Source organism: Capsicum annuum, chromosome 5 (assembly GCF_002878395.1).
Source record: "Capsicum annuum cultivar UCD-10X-F1 chromosome 5, UCD10Xv1.1, whole genome shotgun sequence".
NCBI classification, from domain to species: Eukaryota; Viridiplantae; Streptophyta; class Magnoliopsida; order Solanales; family Solanaceae; genus Capsicum; species Capsicum annuum.
In genome coordinates this window covers 89426273-89448422 of record NC_061115.1, presented here as the reverse complement: position 1 = coordinate 89448422, position 22150 = coordinate 89426273, and the positions used below count along the sequence as shown (strand labels likewise).

The window sequence follows — 22150 nt, the reverse complement described above, 5'->3', positions numbered from 1 at the left end:
TTTGTTTCGACTATGTTAATCCGTTGACATAATATTTCATGCGCAAAGACGAAGGTCTTGCAATTAATCCGAAACCTCTATATACTAATAATTCAATAATACTAATTATATTTGAGATGGTAAAAAAATTTTCTTGCAAAAAATTATACAAAATCAAAGAAGGATATTTTTGTAAATAAACATTTCTTTTATAGAAATTATATAAGATGTATTATTTCTTATACATCAAACCAAATAATATATAAGAAATAATACATGCATAACTAATATAAGCATTAGTAATACAAGTATTATTAATGCAAACATTACTAATACACTATGTTTTGCATTGATCTTATATATTCTACCAAACGAGTCTAACAGTAATAAGTATAAATAAATAATATAATGTGGGGCCCTACATGCCTCTAGACAACGTAAAGCCAAGCAACAACCGAGAAACACTGACAAAAACATCTTGTTTGGTTACTAAGAAAGGAATCGAAATTCAATCTGAAAAGGACAAAATTGAATAAGAGCAGAATCTCAGTTTCATGAATTTCAAACTCTTTTTTCGCCTTAGTCAATGAAATGGATGAATCGAAACCTTCAACCAACGTCATCATCATCTTTATCCTACACTATACGCCGTCGTTCTTATCCCCTTTCTTCCTCCTACGACGACCATGATTATCCCCTCTAAACCCCTCTTTGGATCTCAATCGCAGATCCATCACAACCTATTCGACCTTTTCTCTTTCTTCTTCAACCCTTATGGACCCTTCTACATCTCGCCCAGCTGTAGTCATTGACAATGGAACCGGGTATATTCTACATTACGCTCAACCTCCTTGATAAACGACAATTCATTTATTTTTTCTTCTCTTTTATTTTCAGGTATACAAAAATGGGTTTTGCTGGAAATGTGGAGCCATGTTTCATACTGCCTACAGTTGTTGCTGCTAACGAATCATTCGTCAATCAGCCTCGAGCGTTGACTAAGGGCAGCAATTGGTTAGCCCAGCACAGTGCAGGGGTTATGGCGGATCTTGATTTCTTTATTGGGGAAGAGGCTTTGAGTAGATCTAAATCTAGTAGCAATTACAATCTTAGCAATCCTATTAAACATGGGCAAGTTGATAACTGGGATTCAATGGAGCGGTTCTGGCAGCAGTGTATATTCAATTACCTGCGTTGTGACCCTGAGGATCACTATTTTCTCTTGACTGAAAGCCCTATGACTGCACCAGAAAACCGAGAATATACTGGTGAAATTATGTTTGAGACTTTCAATGTTCCGGGACTTTATATAGCTGTGCAGCCGGTTCTTGCTTTGGCAGCTGGGTACACAGCATCTAAGGTTGGTACTCTTATCTTTAACAACTTGTTGTGTGTAGTTTTGAGAATTTGATGCTATCTGGGATTGAATATTTTCTGGTATTGATATTCTTATGATCTAATGGTCTGAATAATTTTGTTAAACTTGTTCAACAAACTTTTTGCTTCACAAGTAGCTTTGTGTCGACTAGAGTATTAATGGAAAGCTAATTGTTTAATAGGTGATAGCTTGGACTTCTCAGTAGTCCATTATTGCTCTAGTTTCTCGCAATATTAGGACTAACTTCGATGATGCTACTTGCATTCATAAAATGATTTCAGTGTGAACAAACTGACGTACTTAGTGGAAAGCTTGTTATGTTTCTGAAATTCAGGTGTAGACTGCAGAGCAGGAAAAAAGGGTGCCTGACTCGTGTACAGTTGCAGTTTTAGGTTAGCGGTATAAAATTAGAGCAAACATTGGCAGTGTGATGCCATGACTTCTTTTTGGAACATTATCCGAATAATGATGTTTTGATGTTAGTGTTGCCATGTCGTGGTGTGTGTGTGATGTCTGAAGTATGTATGTGTCATAACCTAAAAGCGGGCCATGATGGCACCTACTATAATCCCTTCAGTAGGTAAGCCAAATCCCCAATCCGCATACGGTGAGTGACAACCAATAGATGATAAAGAGAACAATAACAAGAACAATGGGCCACTATGTATGAATATATACACAACAGGTACAAAAATATACAAAAGGGGCCCTACAGTAACAAGAGAGACAGGATATACAACGAATACCAACCTTGGACTTGGTGTCATCAGTATAAAATCTACTAAGTGAGGGAATAAGCACTGCACTAGTACAAGTTTGTACAGGATACAAAATACAGGTTCTGAATATAAGAAGGAGATGTGTAAGCAATCGGACGTCAAGTTCCCACCGCCTTCCCGTGTAAGGACTCCCGAATGAGCAAAATCAGCGAATCTCGTACTAGAATCTACGTCAGAGGAAAAGATGCAGAAGTATAGTATGAGTATGAAAACACACGGTACCAAGTAGGCATCATTTATCGATTGTGCTTAAAGATAATATACAATATAAATGGTATGGAAGATACTTACCGGAAAATGCTAGTCTAGCTGTCTAACATACAGAGGTCAAACTAAAAATGGTAATAGTAGTATACACAGAGTACCTATTCAATTGGAAGGAAATGCAGGGCAATCTAACGCTAAATATAGAAATACTAGAAAGGGAGCAAACATGGAATATCTAGACAATGAGTAAAAACGTATGTAACTATCCTGCCACAAGTTATGCAATAATAAACAACAATAACCTAACCTATCCCCCATAAGCGCGAAAGGTACAAACCTAAAACAATAACCTAACTGGCCCGCATAAGCACGACAGGTACAAATGGCAAACAATAACCCAACCGACCTCCATAAGCACGGCGGGTACAAACAACACAACACTCGCTACAAGTGGTTGTCGGATGTTGGCCAGGGGAGATCAATAGGGACTGGGTCTGGGTCAGATTGCTGGGTATTCCATTGAATCTCTGGTCACAGAAGATATTTGAAGCGATAGGTAATCGTTGTGGTGGATTCATTGAAACACAAGAGGAGACAACTCTGAGAAATCACCTGTACTGGGCACGTATAAAGTGAAGGGGGATGGAAAAGAGATCCCCAGAGAGGTTGATGTGGAAACAGAAGGTCTCATCTATACAATTCCAGTGTGGGTGGAAGCTCCCGTCACTATAAAAATCAGAAGGAAGAAGAAGTGGGGAGCCTTTGAATTATCCACCGGATAATAGTACAATGCCAACTTTCTTTGATAAGAGACGAGGGGTGAAACCTTGGGGAAAGAGACTGGACATGTGGGCAAGTCAGTCGAGGGGGGAAAGTTTAGGTCAAATGCATGTGTGGTGCCAATTAACGGAGAGGGGCCTTTAAAGGTATTCCTGGACCTTTTACTCAGCTACAAAACTTGGGCCCAATATTAAAGCCTGACAAAAATAGACCCAATAATTCAGACTTCAGAGATTTCCCAGTTTCTCTGAGAATGAAGCCCAAACTAAAGACCCAGTCACAATTGAAATCCAAGCAAATACTAGCAGAGAAAGAACAACAGCATCGCACATTCAGTCATCTGCGATAACTCAAGTCACGAAGAACTCGTGATGTACGAGGCTGAGGAACAACACACAGAGACACATGAAGATCAGTTCAACATTTGTGTGGCTGATACAGTGGTGCGAAGGGATAAGTCAACTGAAATAGGACTATTAAAGGAAGACTTACCACTGGAAGAAGCTGGGCAAGTAGTCAAAGAGGAATCTGAGGTCTTACAACTGAACAAGATGAAGAAGCAAATTTCATCAAAGAAGATGTAATTCCTTTGAAAATCCAATTACCAGATGAAGAGGCGTTTCAAGACGCAAACACCTCAGAATGGATTCAACAACATATCATTAAGCTAAGCATAGAATTGGATGTACATCTTAAACAATCAGATGGACATGGGAGCAAACCACTGTAAAGAGGAAGGGGGTGAATAAATTTAAAGGGTTAGGGATTGATGCCAAATTCTTGAGTTATGGCTCAAGAAGTAATGGGGGATAGGGGATACCTGTTAATACAAGATAAATAAAGTTAAAGATAGTGCTTTGGAATTTTAGAGGGTTGAATTGCGGTAGAAAGAGGAGGCTAATCAGAAACGCTTTACATATATGGAAGGCTAATGTAGTGTGCTTCCAGGAAAAAAGGCTAACGGGGGATATTACAGAGATAGTTAAGGAAGTACGGGGGAAGAATTGGGTTAACCATGTCCAATTGGAAGCTATTGGGAGTAGGGGTGACATTGTTATAATGTGGGATAAAAGGGAATGGAGATCCCTTATAAAGTGAACTGCTTTACGTTGCTTCTGGGTAAAGAAGTTGTATTGACACATGAGAATTTGAAGAAGAGAGGCTTTCATCTGTGTTCCAATGGTTTGTATCTGGGGAACATGCTGTGACAAATAATTATCTTTTTTTACATCGTATGTATACAGATCAGTTGTGGAAGATGTTCATCTGCTGAGGAGGATTAAATGGGTGAGAACAGGGAACATAAAAGGACTACCGAATTGCTGTAACAAGGATCGCAGTGCAGCTTAGAAGGAAGGAAGATGGAAGATTGTTCCTGCATGCATTTTGTGGACAGTGTGGAAAGAAAGGTATAGGAGATGTTTTGAAGATAAGCCGGGCAATTTGCAGGAGTTCAAAATGTATTGTCTAGCTTTGTTTTATTCTTGGTGTAAACAGATATTCATAGCTCAAACAGAAGATCTTTATGATGTTTTAAACTATACATAGGAACAACAAATAGATGTTCAAGTTGTAAGTTGTAATACTTTTGAAAGGGGCTACATATTTTGATGTTGTATACCTATGGAAATATGGATTAACTGTTACCATTTAAAAAATAACACTTCCTACAAGCAGTGCATATGAATAGATGAGTGCAAATGGAGATCATGTAATGCGATATGAGACGAATGCCATGCCCAACAGTACTGTATACTTCTCCAACATTTGTGGATCGCAAAGGAAGGACCCATAGGGGACTCGCAATAACCGTATACACTACCCGATCTTGAACCGGGGCTTTCAATGTGACCTTTACACTCAAATCAGAGTCAGAAAGTAAGCATGAATATAACAGGTGCCCGGAATCAAAGCGGGACTAAAATGGTCCATTTCCCCTTTTGAAAACTAATGTATAAATAAGAATCTCTCCAAGTTTCTTTTTAAGTCCAAAACAATGTTTTAAAACCTAGTCAGTCATATACCATGAATATGCAAGAATAACGTGTGAATAAAGCAGAAACAAATACTCCTTTCATTTAAAAAAGAATGACCTACCTTTCTTTTTAGTCTGTTTAAAAAAAGATTGATCCTTTCCCTTTTCAGCAGTACTTTAATTATAACTTTCCACTTGACATGTTTAAGACCACAAGATTGAAGGATATTTTGATACATTTGACCTAATTTTAATTTAAGACTACAAGATTCAAAAGTTTTTTTTTTTTTTCATAAACTTCGTGCCAAGTCCAAATAGGTCATTTTTTTGAAACATAGGGAGTAAATAGGAAATGGCACAAATCTTTCAAAAAACAGAAAGGTAAACCTATGATAAAAAGTGATACAAATCCTCTAAAATCCCAAATACTATAGTAAAGATGGTACATTTTTGTTTTTAAAAGCCTTTAACCAGTAGGAAAGGAAGTACAATTTTCCTTTCTTTTGAAAGCATAAAATCAGTATTTTTCTTTGGAATCGTACCATAATGCATGTGTATGCACTAGTAAATGTATGCATGCCGACACAAGTATATACATATAAATGTTTAGGTATACAAAAAACGGGGTAAAATCACCCGTCATAGCAAGGCAATATTGACATGGAGTCCACCTAGATCATAACCATGTCCCCGAGTTCACAAACATACGGGGTACAATATAAGAATAAGGGAAAAGTGTAATAAGCATAACCTAAACCATAAAGTCTATCCGACCAGGGAAAACTAGTCTCATGGCGAGATTCTATCCAAATCTATACTAAAGGATCCCTATCCTAATCCTAATAATCTAGAAAGTATCCTACATGAAGGCCCAAACAGATATTCTACTCTAAGATTCCCCAAAGAAGACCAATAATAGCGAAAAGGATAAGTAATCTTAAGACTATCTTATATTCCCTACTCTTTATGAAATTTATAACATATACCATCTGGTAGAGCAAAGAATATAAGAAAGTAGTTCGTAGGCTACCTCAAAGCCAAACAACAACCTTAGACCGAGAACGAGCTATTTGTCCCCTCTACTTGACCTTAGAATGTCGCCTCGCTATCTAAAACACAATCTACATGTTATAATGAGGAAAACGATACCCATATAGCAATTTTATACTTCAGGTTGAAAATCGAATCAAAATCAACCCATGGGGCCAGCTAGCAATATTCAAAAACTGTACCCACAATTACTCCCTCGCAGGACAAGGAACACATGCTCAAAATTTGAGCAAGATCGGATCCCAAAACAACCCACAACGATCAAGAAATCAAAAGTTCAAGCTAGGAACTTGATGGAATTTGGGATGACTTTTAACGTAGAAACAATGGAAAATCGACCAAAAGAAGTGGAATTAACTTACCTTCAGTTAATATGATGACAACCCGCAATTTTGCCAGGTCCTCAGCTCAATAATGGAGGTAAGTTTGTGAAAAATGGTGAGAAAGACGAAGTGGAGGGGTATTTATACTGGCAGGGGCCTCTTTATCGCTTTCATGGGCCCCTATTGCGAATGCTGAGGTTCACCAGCCCAACCCTTTGCTTAAGCAGCCGATTCTCCGCAAACGCGAAGAACAAACCCGGGCCAGCCAAATTGACGCTTCTTCGCAAATGCGAAAAAGGCTGGTGTTATGCACCAACAACACCACACCAACTTTTTCCAAGTTGCATTTTCTTTGAATGGGTCCATGGGATTTTTCCGAAACCTTGTGCACGCAAACCAAATATGCTACCCTATCAAAAATGACATTTCAAACTCAACAGAACCGATGAAATTTCCAACGAATATCGCTTTGATGAAATGTGGGCCCAAATCCATTTTATTCATTTTTATCTAAAATTCACTCAATAGCCCAAAATGAGTCCAAAAGTCTTAGGAGCCCAAACCAAAGGTCCCCTAATCCAAAATCCACGTTTTGGAGCTAACAAAACTGTCAGAATTCTCATCTGAGTCCGTTTACTAGAAGTTTAGACCAGAGTCCTATTTCTTAACTTTAGAAGCTCCAAAAGAAGGGAATTGGCTTAAAAACTCAAACGAATTGCTCGGGAACCGTATCACCTATCCCAGCAAGTCATAAATGACGGATAACAACTAAACAAAAGCTCAAAACACGAAAAATGCGCGAAAACTCGAAAAATGGCTTGTAGGGTCATTATAGTATGTGACCTACTCACTTATAAAGTTTGTTCTCCTTGAAATATGCTAATGGTGCATGTGGACTTTCTTTTTTTGCGGGTGGGGGAGAACAGGGCGATTTTCACGCGTTAAAACTTGCTTTCATGAAATTTAAACTATCCAATTGTTATATGGTAGTACCTTATCGCCTTTGGTGAGACTGGAAGAAAAAATTGGAAGGAAACCTTGAAACAGAAATTGATATGCGACTTTAGGGGTATATTGGTCAATTTTGTAGAAAACGAGCAACCAAGGTTCGAAGGAGGCAAACAATTTAAAAGGTGTACAATTCAATCCTCTTTTCTAAGGAGTTCTGGTGATACAAGCAACGAAAAAATGATATTTTTTGGCATAACACTTTGGGACCCTCATGAGCTTGACACCTTTTTTTTGTGCAAACCTAAATTATTTTTGGTCCTAATTACCCCCCATAACTTGGCTATTTTGTAATTTTCACCCTTAGATGACCTCAGTCAAAGGAGGTTTGATGCACTTGCCGTCACGTGGATATTTTTTGTCCACGTGGCATTTTTAATAAGAAAATATATATTTTTTACCCTTTTAAATTCATTAATAATATTTTGAGTTATATTTTCAGGGAAATATATTAGAAGTCCCATTATTTAGGCTACATTTGTTTATATGACTACACAATGGAGTTTCTTCTTTTTACATATTTGGTTTGAATAAAAAGATATGCACAGGTAAAATAAATCATCATTGCATATAAGATGAAATAAAAAGGAATCCACTGATAAATATTCATCATTTTGGTTAAAAGAAATTTATTTGTATAAATAAAATGGAGTTTTTGTAGAAATAAATCATAGAATCCTCCATAAAAGAATACAGTTTGAGTAAATAGTCATCACCTCTAGTTTCTAAAGATAAATAAGAAATATAAAGTTGAGGTAAAATATGTGTGGTATATTAAGAAATAAGAAAAATTACACAATTAGAACAAAGAAATCATTGTATATGATTGTGGCAATTAACAGTTGAAAAATACTCCACTTTCTTTGGGATGTCAGTGTCCTGGAGAATGAAAGCTATCAAATAGCCAAGTATAAGGGGAAATTGGGACCAATTATAGTTTAGGTGTACATTGAATTACAAGTGTCAAGTTTAGGGGGGTTCTGAGATATTATGCCTATTTTTTTAATGAGTAGTAACCAAAAAGGATTATAATTTAAAGAATATTAGTCAAACAAGCAACCAAAAGGATTTTTATTCAAACAAGCAAAACCACCAATTGTTATTAGTAAAGTCAAACAAATAAGAGAAAATGGTCAAAAGCCCCCCAACCTTTACCCCAAATCCCAACTACACACTTATACTTTGCGGGGTTCTATGACCCCCTGATTATTTTAAAGTGGAATTATTACCCCCCTGAACTATTTTAAAGTGGAATTATTACTCTCGAAAACTGACAACCAGTCATTTGGGATGTGGTGACGCGCTGCCACGTCATGCCACATCATTGGCACGTCATTTTTTTCTTTTTTTACTCTAAAAAAAATTAATTATTCAACTTTATTATTTCCTTTCTTCTTCCCCATTTCCCATTTTGCTCCATTTTCTTTTTCAACTCAATTTCATCTTCTTGGGTCAAAGATAGAATTCTTGGGGAAAAAATGGCAGATTAATGAATTCTTGGGGAAGTCCCAAGATCAGGAAAATCGGATTAATGACAAGCGGGTCATTCGTTCGAAAGTCCCTCTATCGAACGCTGTTTAATTCTCCGATTAATGAATTCTTTAATGGCGGATCTTGAGCAAAAAAAGAGAAAATCGAAGAAATGGGTTGGAAATTATATATGACATTGTGGGTTATGTTGGAATTATATATGGCATTGTGGAAATTCAAAGCTTTGAGCTCGCCATTAATGGCGGATCTTGGGCAAAAATAGAGAAAATCGGAGAAATGGGTTGGAAATTATATATGGCATTGTGGGTTATGTTGGAAATTATATATGACATTGTGGAAATTCTAAGCTTTGAGCTCACCATTAATGGCGGATCTTGAACAAAAAGAGAGAAAATCGGAGTTCTTGAATTTTTTCAAGTTTTTTGAATTGGAGTTCCTCATCTTCCTCATTCAAGAATTCATTAATCGGAGAAATCTTCTTGTTTCCTTAGTTCAAGTGTTTCTTGTTTTCGGTAATGTCATTTTTCAAATTATCAAAAAACTAATGAGTTCAAGAAAGATGAGAAAATAAAATTGGAGATGAGGAAGATGAGGAACTCCGTTAATGTGTTATTGAATTTTTGTTCTAAAAAAGAGAAGAAGAAGACATGAGAAAATGAATAAGAAAAGTAATAATTAAAATTTTTTGTATAAAAAATATTAAAAATAAATTTTTAATAAAATAAATTCGTTCTCACTCTCTTTAGAGAGGGTGAAACACACTCTCTTGCCATGTCAGCATTCAGGGGTAATAGTTCCACTTTAAAATAGTTCAGGGGTCATAGGATCCCCGCAAAGTATAAGTGTGTAGTTGGGATTTGGGGTAAAGATTGGGGGCTTTTGACCATTTTCTCAATGGGAGCTTTTGACCATTTTCTCAACAAATAACCATAAGAATACTACTCAAATTTTAAGTCCAAGACCTAAAATAAAAGATTACATCAATTGGATTCCTTATAAAATTATCAAGTTGATTGTGAGTTGTCTTCTAATGCAGGCTAAAACCTATTCTTCCAACGAGCCTAAGAAGAATGAATTTATGTCAAGACCAAGATGACTTAATTCATGACCAACTTGATAATTTTATAATGAGTCTAGTTGACGTGATCTTTCATTTTTGTTTGGAACTAAAATTTGTGTAGTAACCCAAATCCGAGGCTATGAAGGGTATCCACAGAGCTACTATCCAATAGGCCCCCGCAAAGCTAATATCATATAAGTTGCCTAAGCTATAAAAAGTCCAAACTAAGTAAAAAAGCAGTTTCTCAATATTACAGAAGTCTCAAGATACAAATAAATGTCTAAATCGAGTTACGATTCTCTAATACATAGTCGAAGAGCATTGAAACAAACTCTGAGTACAATGATCAAGGTTATAACCCAAAATAAACATAAAAGAGGACATTCGCCACCACAAACCAATTGTAGTTGGCTCACCTCAGCAGTTTTGGATTTGTCGCCTTGAGCAAGATTCCATTATGTCCCGTGACACTGCTAAGTGGTAGGATTTGCACAGAGTACTAAGTGGAGTTTGGTGAGAACAACGCGTATTTAGGTCCTCATCTCGCCCCCTCCATCTTACCCCTCAGAGCAAATTCTTGAAATAATAGGAAGCAAAAGTAATATTTGTAATAACACATTAATTAACCATGGAAATTTGATAAATTAGAGTGAATTAAGTGGGATTTTCTTCCATTTGTCACGTGTATATGTGACGTGTGGGGTGGGCGTGTATGGAGCTGTCCGTGTGCTTGAGGTGTATGGTGGTTTTGGAACCAAAATGAAGTCCCTTTACAACACAAAACAACACCTAGTACAATGAACTAGGAGAGTAATCAAAGATCTTGTTTTGGAACCGCAAGAATTTAACTAATACAATTCAAGAGCAGTAAAGATATTACTTGATGGGAACAAGTTCCTTTGTTGTAGCAGTTGACTGGTTTACTTCAAATAGGAAAGGACACCCTGATTCTAGTTTTAGATCGGAAGTGTGGTTTGAATTGTAGAATATGAGGGAAGAAGTTAATGTAGGAGTGAAGTGTTGGAGAAAAATTCAAAATACATATTCTCCTCTTCGATGACATCGTTTGGTCCCCCATAAAAAAGTTAAAGAGGTTAAATGTGATGCCCCAAATTTATTAGTGGCTTGACCGGTGGCATCCGATATGCCTTAAACCCTGTACTGTGCAACCAACCATCTCGTATCCCATAACTATATTTGAACACATAAGGGGATCCGGTCATCGTTGTACCATCAATCACATGCATTGGGACTCCTTGCAATCCCCTACCATCATGCATTATGCATTTTTAAATATGAAACTTGACCGTTGAAGCAAATAATGGCTCTACAGCGTCATCATAAGTGAACTTGTCCCGGCAAGGGATCAAACATTGATTCTACCCTCATGACATATACATCTCCCATGGTGTGCTAATAGAGCCTTTATGTGGCCAAAAGGACAGATAAATGCTCAAGACGTAGCAATGATATGCAAAAGAATGAAGTGAAATACTGGCCATACCGAATAAAATATGAAGTTGGGTAAAGCAAGTAAGGCCAAGCAGTTTGTCAGCTGGCTAATCTGAGCCGCACTGTACTAAAGCATAGCCTGTGCATATCCCTTCTACCTTTCCCAAATATGTGTTATCTTCAGGGAATTCGACAAGCCTACAAACAAATTCGAGCCTTCCAGAAACAAAGTATGTACCAGAGGAATTTGTCGCATTAGCAAGCATTCTGATTGTAAGGGCACCATTAATCATCAATTTCCTCATACTGAAAGAGTCATTCTGGTTTAAGTTCATCTACTCCTGTATGAACTTTTGATTATGTCAAAACAGAATAGCTTTTATGTCTTTTTCTCTGTGGCATAAATTGGTATCATTGTCATGTCAGGGGAAATAATGGCCAAGAAGTCTGTTCCAGTCTATTATCTTCATTCTTCCTTTTCTAATGGAAAATGGGAAGATGAAAATTGAGCTATTCGGAGAGTACTGGGTTGCATGTCAACCTGTAGTATGTTCATTATTTGCTTGATATAATATCCTGTGTATTCGTTCTCTTCTTTGTGATCACAAGTGACTTGCATATCATTATTCCAGAAACTAAACTTGATTGTGGTCTTACAATTTGACATATCTTGTAATTATTATGCGTCTTTTTTTTAGTGTGAGATGACTGGAGTTGTAGTGGATGTTGGAGATGGTGCTACCCACGTTGTACCTGTTGCTGAGGGCTATGTTATTGGGAGCAGCATTAAATCAATTCCCATTTCTGGGAAAGATGTTACTCTCTTTGTTCAACAGCTCATGAAGGTATGTAGTTCTTGTTTCTTTATGACGTTAGTATAACACTTCCATAACAATGGTAGAACAGAAATATATGCATCTTCACTATTTTCCCTTTACTATTACTGATGTAGAAAAGAAATATGTTACTCTCGTGGTAGAAAAGAAATATGCTTGTTCAGAGTTGTGGCAACTATGGGGTATCAAGTTGAGTCATACTACGAAGGTTTGGAAAAGAGTGGTAGAGTTAAGGCTGAGAAGGATCGTGACTATTTCTGAAAATCAATTTGGTTTCATACCAGGTTGTTCGACTACCGAAGCCATTCATCTTGTGAGGAGATTAGTGGAGCAGTATAGGGAGACGAAGGACTTGCACATGGTGTTCATCGATCTTGAGAAGACATACGACAAAGTCCCTAAGTCACCAGGGAGGTCTTGTGGAGGTTAGAAGTGTGCCTGTGACATACACTAGGTCGATTCAGGACATGTACGGTGGAGCGAAGACGTGTGTGAGGACTGTAGGAGGAGATTCAAAGCATTTTCCTGTATTGACCTGACATATTCAAGGGAGGTGCCTCGGTGTATGTTATTTGCTGATGATGTAGTGCTTATTGACGAGATTCGGGAAGGAGTTAATGATAAGTTAGAGGTTTGGAGACAGACCCTAGAGTCTAATGGGTTTAGGTTGAGCAGGACTAAGATGGAATACTTGGAGTGTAAGTTCAGTGATTTGATGCTTTAGTCTAACGTGGTTGTGAAGATGAATTCTCAGGCCATTCGGAAGAGAGATAGTTTTAAGTATCTTGTGTCTATCATTCAGGGGAATGGAGAGATTGAAGAGGGTGTCATGCACTGTATTGATGTAGGGTGGTTGAAATGGAGGCTCGCTTCAGAAGTCTTGTGTGATAAGAAGGTGCCTCCTAAGCTTAAAAGTAAGTTCTACGGAGTAGCAGTTCGACGAACTATGTTGTATGGAATAGAGTGTTTGCCAGTTAAGAACTCCCACATCTAAAAGTTGAAGGTGACCGAGATGAGGATGTTGAGATGGATGTGCGGACTTGCTAGGATGGATAGGGTTAGAAATGAGATTATTTGATAGAAGGTGGAAGTGGCTTCGGTGGATGACAAGATGCAGGGAGTGAGGTGGAGATGGTTTGGACATATGATGAGGCCGTGCACGGATTCCCCAGTTTGGAGGTGTGAGGGGCTCGCTATGGATGGTTTCAAACGAGGTAGAGGTAGGCCGAAGAAATATTAGAGGAAAGTTATTAGGCATGATATGGAGCAATTACAGCTTACAGAGGACATGATCCTTGATAGGAAAGTGTGAAGGATATGGATTAGGGTAGAGGGTTAGTGGGTTGAAGTGCGTCCGTACTAATAGGGAGAAGTGCTTTGTTTGTCGATATACCTATGTCATAGTGTTATGCATGTGTCTTGTAGTTTCTTATTCGTGGTGTTTTGGTGATGTTTAGGATTTTGGATAGATAGATCAAAGTATTACCCGGTGGGTGTCTTGTTTCTTTTATTATCTAGTGGTGAGTTACCCTATATTGTTGTTCGTTTTTATGTTTTCTGCTTGTTATACTGTTATTTATCATCAGCCGGGGGTCTATCGGAAACAACCTCTCTACTTCATCTAAGGTAGTGGTATGAATTGCGTACACTTTATCTTCCCCAGACTCTACTATGTGGGAATACACTGGGTATATTGGTGTTGTATAGTTACTAATGTAGGGTCGGATAAATAACATAGCATTTTGGCATCTAAAATTTTGTGTCTCAATGTTACTGGTATTATAAATCCCTTGGGGGTTGTTTGGTAGAGTAGATAAGAATAATGCTGAGCAAGATGTATTAGTAATGCTTGCATTACTAATGCAAGTATTAGTAATGCTGGTATTGGTTATGCACACATTATTTCTTCCACAGTGTTTGGTTTGATATTAAAAATAATACGATGTATTAAAAATAATACTATGTATTTACATATTTTCATCAAAAAAATTTTGTTTACCAAAATATCCTTCTTCCATTAAAAGCTTCACAAATATATGGTGACAATTAAGAAAAATGACAACATCTGCCTACAAACTCACTCCCCGTAGAGGAACCGCCATCTCCAATTAATTGGGTGTTTATTGTTTCTCATCTTTTACCCAACTTCCCTTGAAAAATATCATAACTTTCTGAACTTTTTCTCAATCAATTCTAATGAAATTGGCAATGTTACGTTCGGATACAAATCAAGATCAGACTTGGGGTCTTAGTAGAGCCATTAATGGATTATTATCACCTCATGTTTAATATGCCTAATGCTATTGCCATAGAACCAATTAACACCTTAACACCATTCCTCCTACACCTTGCAGAAGACATAATTTGGTTATCAATCTACTCCTAATTCCGTGGTGGACTAATTCTTTGATATGTAGTGAAATGGATTTAACTAAATTATCAGATTTTGGCAAAATGGGTATCCTTAGAAGAAGTGGTAGATTTAGTTGAAAGAATAAGATGAGATTTGAGGAGTAATTTTAATTCATCAAGTTAGTGCATCTATTGGAGCCTTTGTATTACTAATATATAGAAAATGAGTGATATTAGTAATACACAATGGAGTGTATAACTAATGCAAACATTAATTATATATAGGCTAAAAAATATACCAAACATGGTATTAGTAGTACACATTAACTAATGCATGCATTATTTTTCTCAATACACTCTACCAAACGATCCCTTGGAGTTCTAACTATCCAGGAGTGAAAATAGCAATAGATTATATATATAACCTTTACAAGTACTCACATTCTTTATTTGATAGAGAAGAGGAACTACCTCCTATAGCACACAATCTTCTGGTTCAAATGAGTATACTAAGTAGGCGTTTGGACATGTGATTTCATCTTTGTGATTTGAAATCATGAGATGAAATCAACGTTTGGACATGCGATTTCATATCATGAATGAAATCCCAAATTCTCCAAAAAGTGTGATTATTTACCAACCATTTATTTTATATGTAAACATAATTTACAGTTAATATTATTACTCTGTCATCTGATCGATCCAGAAATGCATGCTTAACGTGAGGATTTTTTCGTACTATGTGAGAAGATTACATTAAAAAAGTAGTACATTACAACTATTTGTTCAATTTTACTTTTTTATTGAACTAAAATTTGATCAATAAGTGTTGTATTTTATTTTTAAAAATTACTCTGTGATAGTGTATTATATTTTTGTTATGGACTTTTACTTATTTGGTAAGATTGTATAAAGACTTGGGGCAATTTTGATAGTTTTCACAACTTATGAGAAAATATACAACTTTAGAAAGTCCAAATTGCATCTCCAAACATAACTTCAACTTTATCTTATATGATTTCATATCATGATTTCATCTCACATGGTCAAATGGGCCCTAAAAGTAGCAATACCAAGTTTCAATCATTTCATCATTTATGTGTGGGATGGAACTGGTCATATTGGCCCTACCCTTTTCTTGCCTTGGACCTTTTTTGAAACCAAATGAAGTAGGTGAAATTCTTTACCTTGAAAATGGAACTGATGCCTTGCAGCATTAATCTTTATCACAATCATTATCCAGCAGGGTTATTTTTGTTTTACTCTTTATTTTCTTTTGGTAGCTGATCAGTGTTGTAAAAGGCGAGCGCCTCGTCGCCAATGGAGAATGGCGAGGCGAGCCTATGTCGCCTCTTCAGTCCAGGGCGTGGCGAAAATCAAAAGGCGACGTGGCGAGGCGAGCCGAGGCGGCGAGAAAGGCGACGCCTTTTAATTGTTTTTTAAAAATTAGGGTTTTAGGTATATAAGCAAATTTTAGGGTTTATTTACACATTTTAACACTACCAACTTACAAATTGGTGACTACGGCTGCTACCGTTCATCTCACAAGTTTGATTCCGGCGACCGGTGACGAACTCCGGCGACTCCGAAACTCCGGTTAGCAGTGATTTCTTTTTTTTTTTCTTCTTTCTTCTTCTTCTTCTTAATCCAGCGACTGGATATGCCTTTTGGTGCTGTTATTTTTTTTTCTTCCTCTTTTTATCTTCTCTTTCTTCTATTTTCCGGCGGCCGGTATCATCTGTAACAGCGAACTTGTGACATTCTCACATGCACTGTTACAGTGTTACTGTTATAACCAGTGGTAATATTAATATACTTATTATGTAGTTTTTTTTAATATACTTATTATATTATTATACTTAACTAGTGGTAATATTAATATACTTCTTCTTTTTCTTATAACTTATTATGTAATTTTTTTTAATGACTTATGTGGATTGTAGAATTATCATAGCATGATGGTAATATTAATATACTAATTAAATTATTTGATCATTAACAACTTTCAATTTCAATAGCGTCCTAATCTACTAGTAGCAAACAAAAGGACATAGGATGGAATTATGGTACACAAGGACCGACAAAAGATGCGGTGATTTGTAATTTTTGTCGACGTACCATGAATGGCGGCATTACTTGATTCAAACAACACTTGATAGGATATTGAATTGTTGAGTCATTTAAGTTCTAGACTTTTAGTATCTATATACTATATATTTTTAATTCTTGACTTGAAATATTTCCTAATATATTAGTGTTATTAAAATTTTGATCATTTATATATTATTTTAATTTTTTATATTAATTGTCGCCGTACATTCAAAAGGCGCACGCCGCGTGGCGAGGCGGGGCCTTGTCGCCTCTTATCGCCTTTTGCCGTTCAAAACACTGTAGCTGATATTCACAACCATTATGGACAATCAAGATTGGGTAGGTCTGAAAGAGTGCTTTTAAATTCGATGTACGAGACATTCTGCCCGAAATTTATATTATCCATTTCTATCGCGTAAAGACCTTTCTGTAACTAAAGTATCTTCTTCTGAATCTTCTATTGCTAAGTTCTTAATGCCTGTACTGCCAATTGTTGTTATTGTTCAATGTGTTGTGTGTTGTTCCCCTTAATTATTAAGTTAGAAAATCAAACAAGCTTAGATAGTTTTTATTTTTAGAAAAGCGGTTTCCCCCAAAAAACTGAAGCAGCCAAATTTCACTAGAAAACAGGAAACAGTGAAAAAAAAATACTTAAGACACTAACAAAGCCAATTTTTCCAAACCAATGCGTGTTCCCTTCCGTTTAAACCCCCACCTAGAAAAAGGGGAAAGAAATGAAAAACAAATACCAACTGTTCTCTAGTCCATGCGCCACCTAAAGAAGATTATTTTATGAGTTTAATGATGGTTGTTTAGTAAACAGTTCCTGAAGGGTAAGTAAGATTAGATAATTAGTGATTGTTCCTCCTATGACTTGCCATGCAGCAGTTTTATTCTCCGTGCTCAGATCATAGTTGCTCAAATTGAGAAGTACCGCTTAATGTTACTTGATTTATAATATCAACATCTTTTACCTTCAGTTACCCAATGATATCCTTTACCTGTGGGAAGTCTAAGAGATCGTTTGGAATTGCTGTTAGAAAACTGCTTATTTGAGAAACACTTTTATAAAATAGCTTTTCAGAAAAGTGCTTTTGATAAACAAATTGTGGATAAATTTTTTCAAGAAGTTCTTTTGAGAGACAAATGATCAAAAAAGGAAATGTATCAATAGACTTTTACTACTAAAATAATTTTATAGAGAAAATTTATCTTAAATATCTATCATAACATTTTTAATTGTTTATTTAAAATAAAATGTTCAAGAAAAAAATTGCAAGTGTTGCCAAAATACCATTTGATCTTGCAACATGATTTGTCTGTCATTTATTATCATTACTAATAAAAAATAAAGATTTATATATTCTTCGATCATCATCATCAATGATATTTTCGATTTTATTTTAAAAAATGAGTAAAAAATAAAATAATAATATATAAATAATAGAATGAAATAAAGAATTATGATGTAAATATGAAGTATAAAATTCTAAAATCAAACTTGTGTGTGTGTGTGTGTTGAGTGTAAGTGATAGGGATATTTATCATGAAAAATATAATTTTCTGCTTCTTTTCAGAAGCAATTCTACTTCTTTTTAAACACACTTTTTGCAAGTTTACCAAACACCCTTCTTTTAAAAAAAAGAGCTTTTTTTTTTAAGAAAAAAGGAACCCCAAACAGGCTATAAAACTGCTGATTGCTGAGTCGGTCCATAACTAGGGGTGGGCATTTGATATGGTTTGGTATTTTCAAAGATTGGTTCTGGTAATTCGGTAATTATAATTGAAGTAGATACCGAATACCTTTCAAACTTCGGTCCAGTCTGGTAAATCAAACTTTGGTATGGTAAATCCCAGTATGATAATTCAGTGATTACGTATTATGACAGCATGGAGTATTTCATTTATATCCTAACCTGAACTTGGAGAAGACAATTGTTGAAATTGAGACTTCTACCGAGCACGTGATGTTTTCTCAAGAAGAGTTGGTCATGTTCTACATACAATCACATTGCTGACTAACATTAATATAACTAACAAAAATAACACCTGCTTGAACCAGCGAAGCAGATAACTGAAACCAAGAAAAAATATTACAAGTCGGTACTACTTTAGAATTCGGTATCCTGAATACCAGCTGTCTGGAACCTGGTCCCAAAACCAAATACCGAACTACGGAAATTCCTGGTGCGGCTTGGTAACTCAGTTTTTGGTAATTTATGCCCACCCCTAGCCACAACTTAGACATGTTCATGTTGGGTGTTTGAGGTGTATCTTTGAGTTTCTAAGATGGTATGTCATTGCTAATCAGGCTTCAAAAGATTACAATTTATTCTGATTATTCAATGCAGGAGAGGGGAGAACATCTTCCAGCAGAAGATTCTTTTGAAATAGCACGAAAAGTGAAGGAAATGCATTGCTACACTTGTTCTGACATTGTGAAGGTATTATCTATTTGTATGAGCCCGCACAAAGAATAAAAAGGAATAAGTTGAAAGAGTAGATAAAACAAAAGGTTTGAAGTTCTTTCTGATAGTATATCCAATTCCTCTTGTTCTTCCATCTAGTTCTCAAATTTATCTGTTCGACATTTCTGTGAATTAGGGCAATCTAGTCATACCATGATTTAAACTCAGAATCCTTGTTTGCATCTGAGGCTGGAGGTTGCAACTGATTTTTGCTTGTAGGTCCTTATTGTTTAATGATTTCAGGAGTTCAATAAGCATGATAAAGAGCCAGGGAAGTACACCAAGCACTGGAGAGGTACTAAACCAAAGACAGGAGCACCTTATTCATGTGATGTTGGCTATGAGCGATTTCTTGGTCCTGAGGTCTGCCTTATCTTCTAGCTTCAAGTTTCTCAATCTCATGAGCTTTAAGTTTTGCTTCCAATGTGCTTGTTAGTTGTTAGTCAACAAGATGGGTCAATGAATTAGTATTGTGTACTTCATGTTTTACCCAAATCTCTCGAATTGTTCAGAGACGTTTAGCTCAAACCCTGCTTTTTTTGGGGGGGCGGGGGATGGAGTAGCTTTTTTTTCTTTTTCTAAACCCTAGTTCAATGAAACTATCCAAGTTAATTGAAGAAGTCAAGATAGTATACATGCCGAGTTGACTTTTAGGGGAAGCCTCTTGACTTGGCCTACTGGTCTGGTGCTCGAGTCACGCTGGACTATAGTCTTGGAACCACTATGGGTGTGGTAGAAATTAAAAGAAAGAACAAAGAATCTTTGGACCTTAATCAACATAGAGCTGGATTAAAGTCGAAACTTTTTATGTTGGCTTCAGGTGCTTTATTCATAAGTTGACGTGATGAATTGTGTTTGCAGGTTTTCTTCAGTCCGGAGATTTTTTACAGTGATTTTATGACCCCTTTACCCGAGGTGATTGACAGATGTATCCAGTCTGCACCAATAGACACAAGAAGAGCTCTATATAAGGTAGTTTTGTTGCTGAATACCACAGAACTGATTCAGTCTTATGATCAACATAAAGGTTCCTTGAATCGTGAATGAACTAAAGCTGTGTATGAATTCACTTTTCTATGTGAGTGTGATATAAATTGTGCACTTGTTGAAATTCAGAATATTGTTCTATCCGGAGGGTCAACCATGTTTAAAGACTTCCATAGAAGATTACAACGAGATCTCAAGAAGATTGTGGATGACCGAATTCTTGCATCAGATGCTCGGTTAGGTGGGAATGTCAAAGTAAGTGTTTGTCCCTTTCATTTCTCACCTGAATTTTAGGAGACAAATGAATATGGTCTCCAATATATCAAGGATGCTTGATAGCTGGAGCTTTAGTGCACCGGGCTGATTCTTGACCACAATCGGCCCTTGTGGTCTGGCCCTTCCCTGGACCTCACACATAGCGGGAGCTTTGGTGTACACGGGCTGCCCTTTACTTGACTGCTAGACTTCAACCTCAGGCACAACCAGTTGAAGTGAATGTGGTCAGCAATCCTATCCAGAGATATGCAGTTTGGTTTGGAGGTTCTGTACTAGCTTCAACTCCTGAATTTTTTGCGGTATGTTTATCATTCTAGTTTCTATTTTATCTGATTGCAGTTAATTACTGCTAATGAAGTTAATCCTTGCATTTACTGGTTTATGCATCATTTTTAATGATTGATTTCGATATTTTTTATGTTAGGCTTGCCATACAAAGACGGAATACGAGGAATATGGAGCTAGCATATGCCGGACAAATCCCGTATTTAAGGGAATGTATTGATATTGAACCAACTCATACTGATGATTGTATAGGCATTTATTGTCAAGATTGTCACATCCTAACAGCCCGATCCATCTGTCCTTGGTGCTCAGTTTCAATCTGAAATCCTACATCTGCAGGCGCCTTTAGTTATGTCAACCGATCGGAGGTAGCATAGGATGGACTCGTAACAGAATGGGGTTCTCGTTCTTTTTCTCCATGAGCAGCGCATGAGTTGGCCTTGCAGGATGTAGGCTTTCATTGGCAGGATTGGTTGACACTTCCATTTTGCAGATGGTTTCACAGATCAGTTAGAGGACATTTACTGAGAGGACATTTTCTGAGCTGAATGGTATTTTATGTCTGTTCAACTCAGTCTGGGGATTTACCAGGTTATTTTAGTAAAAGGACAGGATAATAAGCTTCAAAGAAACTCAGGTAGTTTTTTCATTAAATTATTATCAAACGGCAGAGGACTAGGGCCAGTTTGGGTCGCTAGTGTAGGGAATTACTTGGTGGGGGTTTTATTCCTGTTCTGATTCCGTGTTCCGTGTTCCATGTTTTATTACGAATCTGTGTGCTTTCCTCTGCTTTCCTCTGTTTTATATTACTTATGGGTGCCGTATTTATGTTATGTAATCTGCTTTTGTGCTTTACTATGTGTTTGTGTGGTATCTCGTGCCTTGAGCCGGGGGTCTATCGGAAACAGCCTTTCTACTTCATCAGAGGTAGAGAGGTAGAGGTATGGACTGCGTACATCTTACCCTCCCCAGACCCCACTAGGTGGGAATACACTGGGTTTGTTGTTGTTGTTGTATTATCAAATGACTGATGAGATGACTATTCGTGCTCTATGTCAGGATCATGTAGAAGCCTTTTTTATCTGTGGACGCGTTCTGAACGTTAAAGCCTTTTTTATTATATTCAAGTTATTTTGTCTGGTGCTTTAATCTGTATTTTCTTGGTCACAGCTTGTTAAGGTCGTTTGTTGTGATTACTCTTAGCTTTTGGTAGGTAATAGGTATTGATGAAAATAATTTCAGTTTGGGTTTCCATAAGCACCTAAAGAAAAATTGCTTTGTTAGTTGTAATTACAGAGGATTGATAGAAGCTTTTTCTTCTTTCACTTTTCTTTGTTGATGTATTTGTGTACTTGATTATACTTCTGAAAATT

At 36.7% G+C, this 22150-nt stretch overlaps 1 protein-coding gene across 2 annotated transcripts; it reads left to right on the top strand.

The window, feature by feature from the left end:
* Window positions 1-422: 422 nt before the first annotated feature.
* Window positions 423-21518, top strand: LOC107870816 (actin-related protein 3). Of its 2 annotated transcripts, XM_016717469.2 has the most exons (9): window positions 423-803; window positions 877-1339; window positions 12181-12327; window positions 19113-19205; window positions 19473-19592; window positions 20091-20201; window positions 20346-20471; window positions 20693-20791; window positions 20917-21518. In XM_016717469.2, exons 1-9 carry the CDS (start codon window positions 754-756, stop codon window positions 20995-20997), a joined length of 1290 nt encoding a protein of 429 aa, XP_016572955.1. In that variant the 5' UTR covers window positions 423-753; the 3' UTR covers window positions 20998-21518. The 2 variants fall into 2 exon arrangements, with proteins under 2 accessions (XP_016572955.1, XP_047269042.1); XM_047413086.1 differs by lacking the exons at window positions 20693-20791; window positions 20917-21518 and adding an exon at window positions 20544-20686 and having other exon boundaries at window positions 443-803.
* The last annotated feature ends 632 nt before the right edge of the window (window positions 21519-22150 follow it).

Coding starts and splice junctions, on each gene's coding strand:
- LOC107870816 (XM_016717469.2), top strand. CDS start 754: ATGGACCCTTCTACATCTCGCCCAGCTGTAGTCATTGACAATGGAACC. Junction 20,202..20,345: donor CAAGAAGAGCTCTATATAAG/GTAGTTTTGTTG, acceptor GTTGAAATTCAG/AATATTGTTCTATCCGGAGG. Junction 20,792..20,916: donor CAACTCCTGAATTTTTTGCG/GTATGTTTATCA, acceptor TTTTTATGTTAG/GCTTGCCATACAAAGACGGA.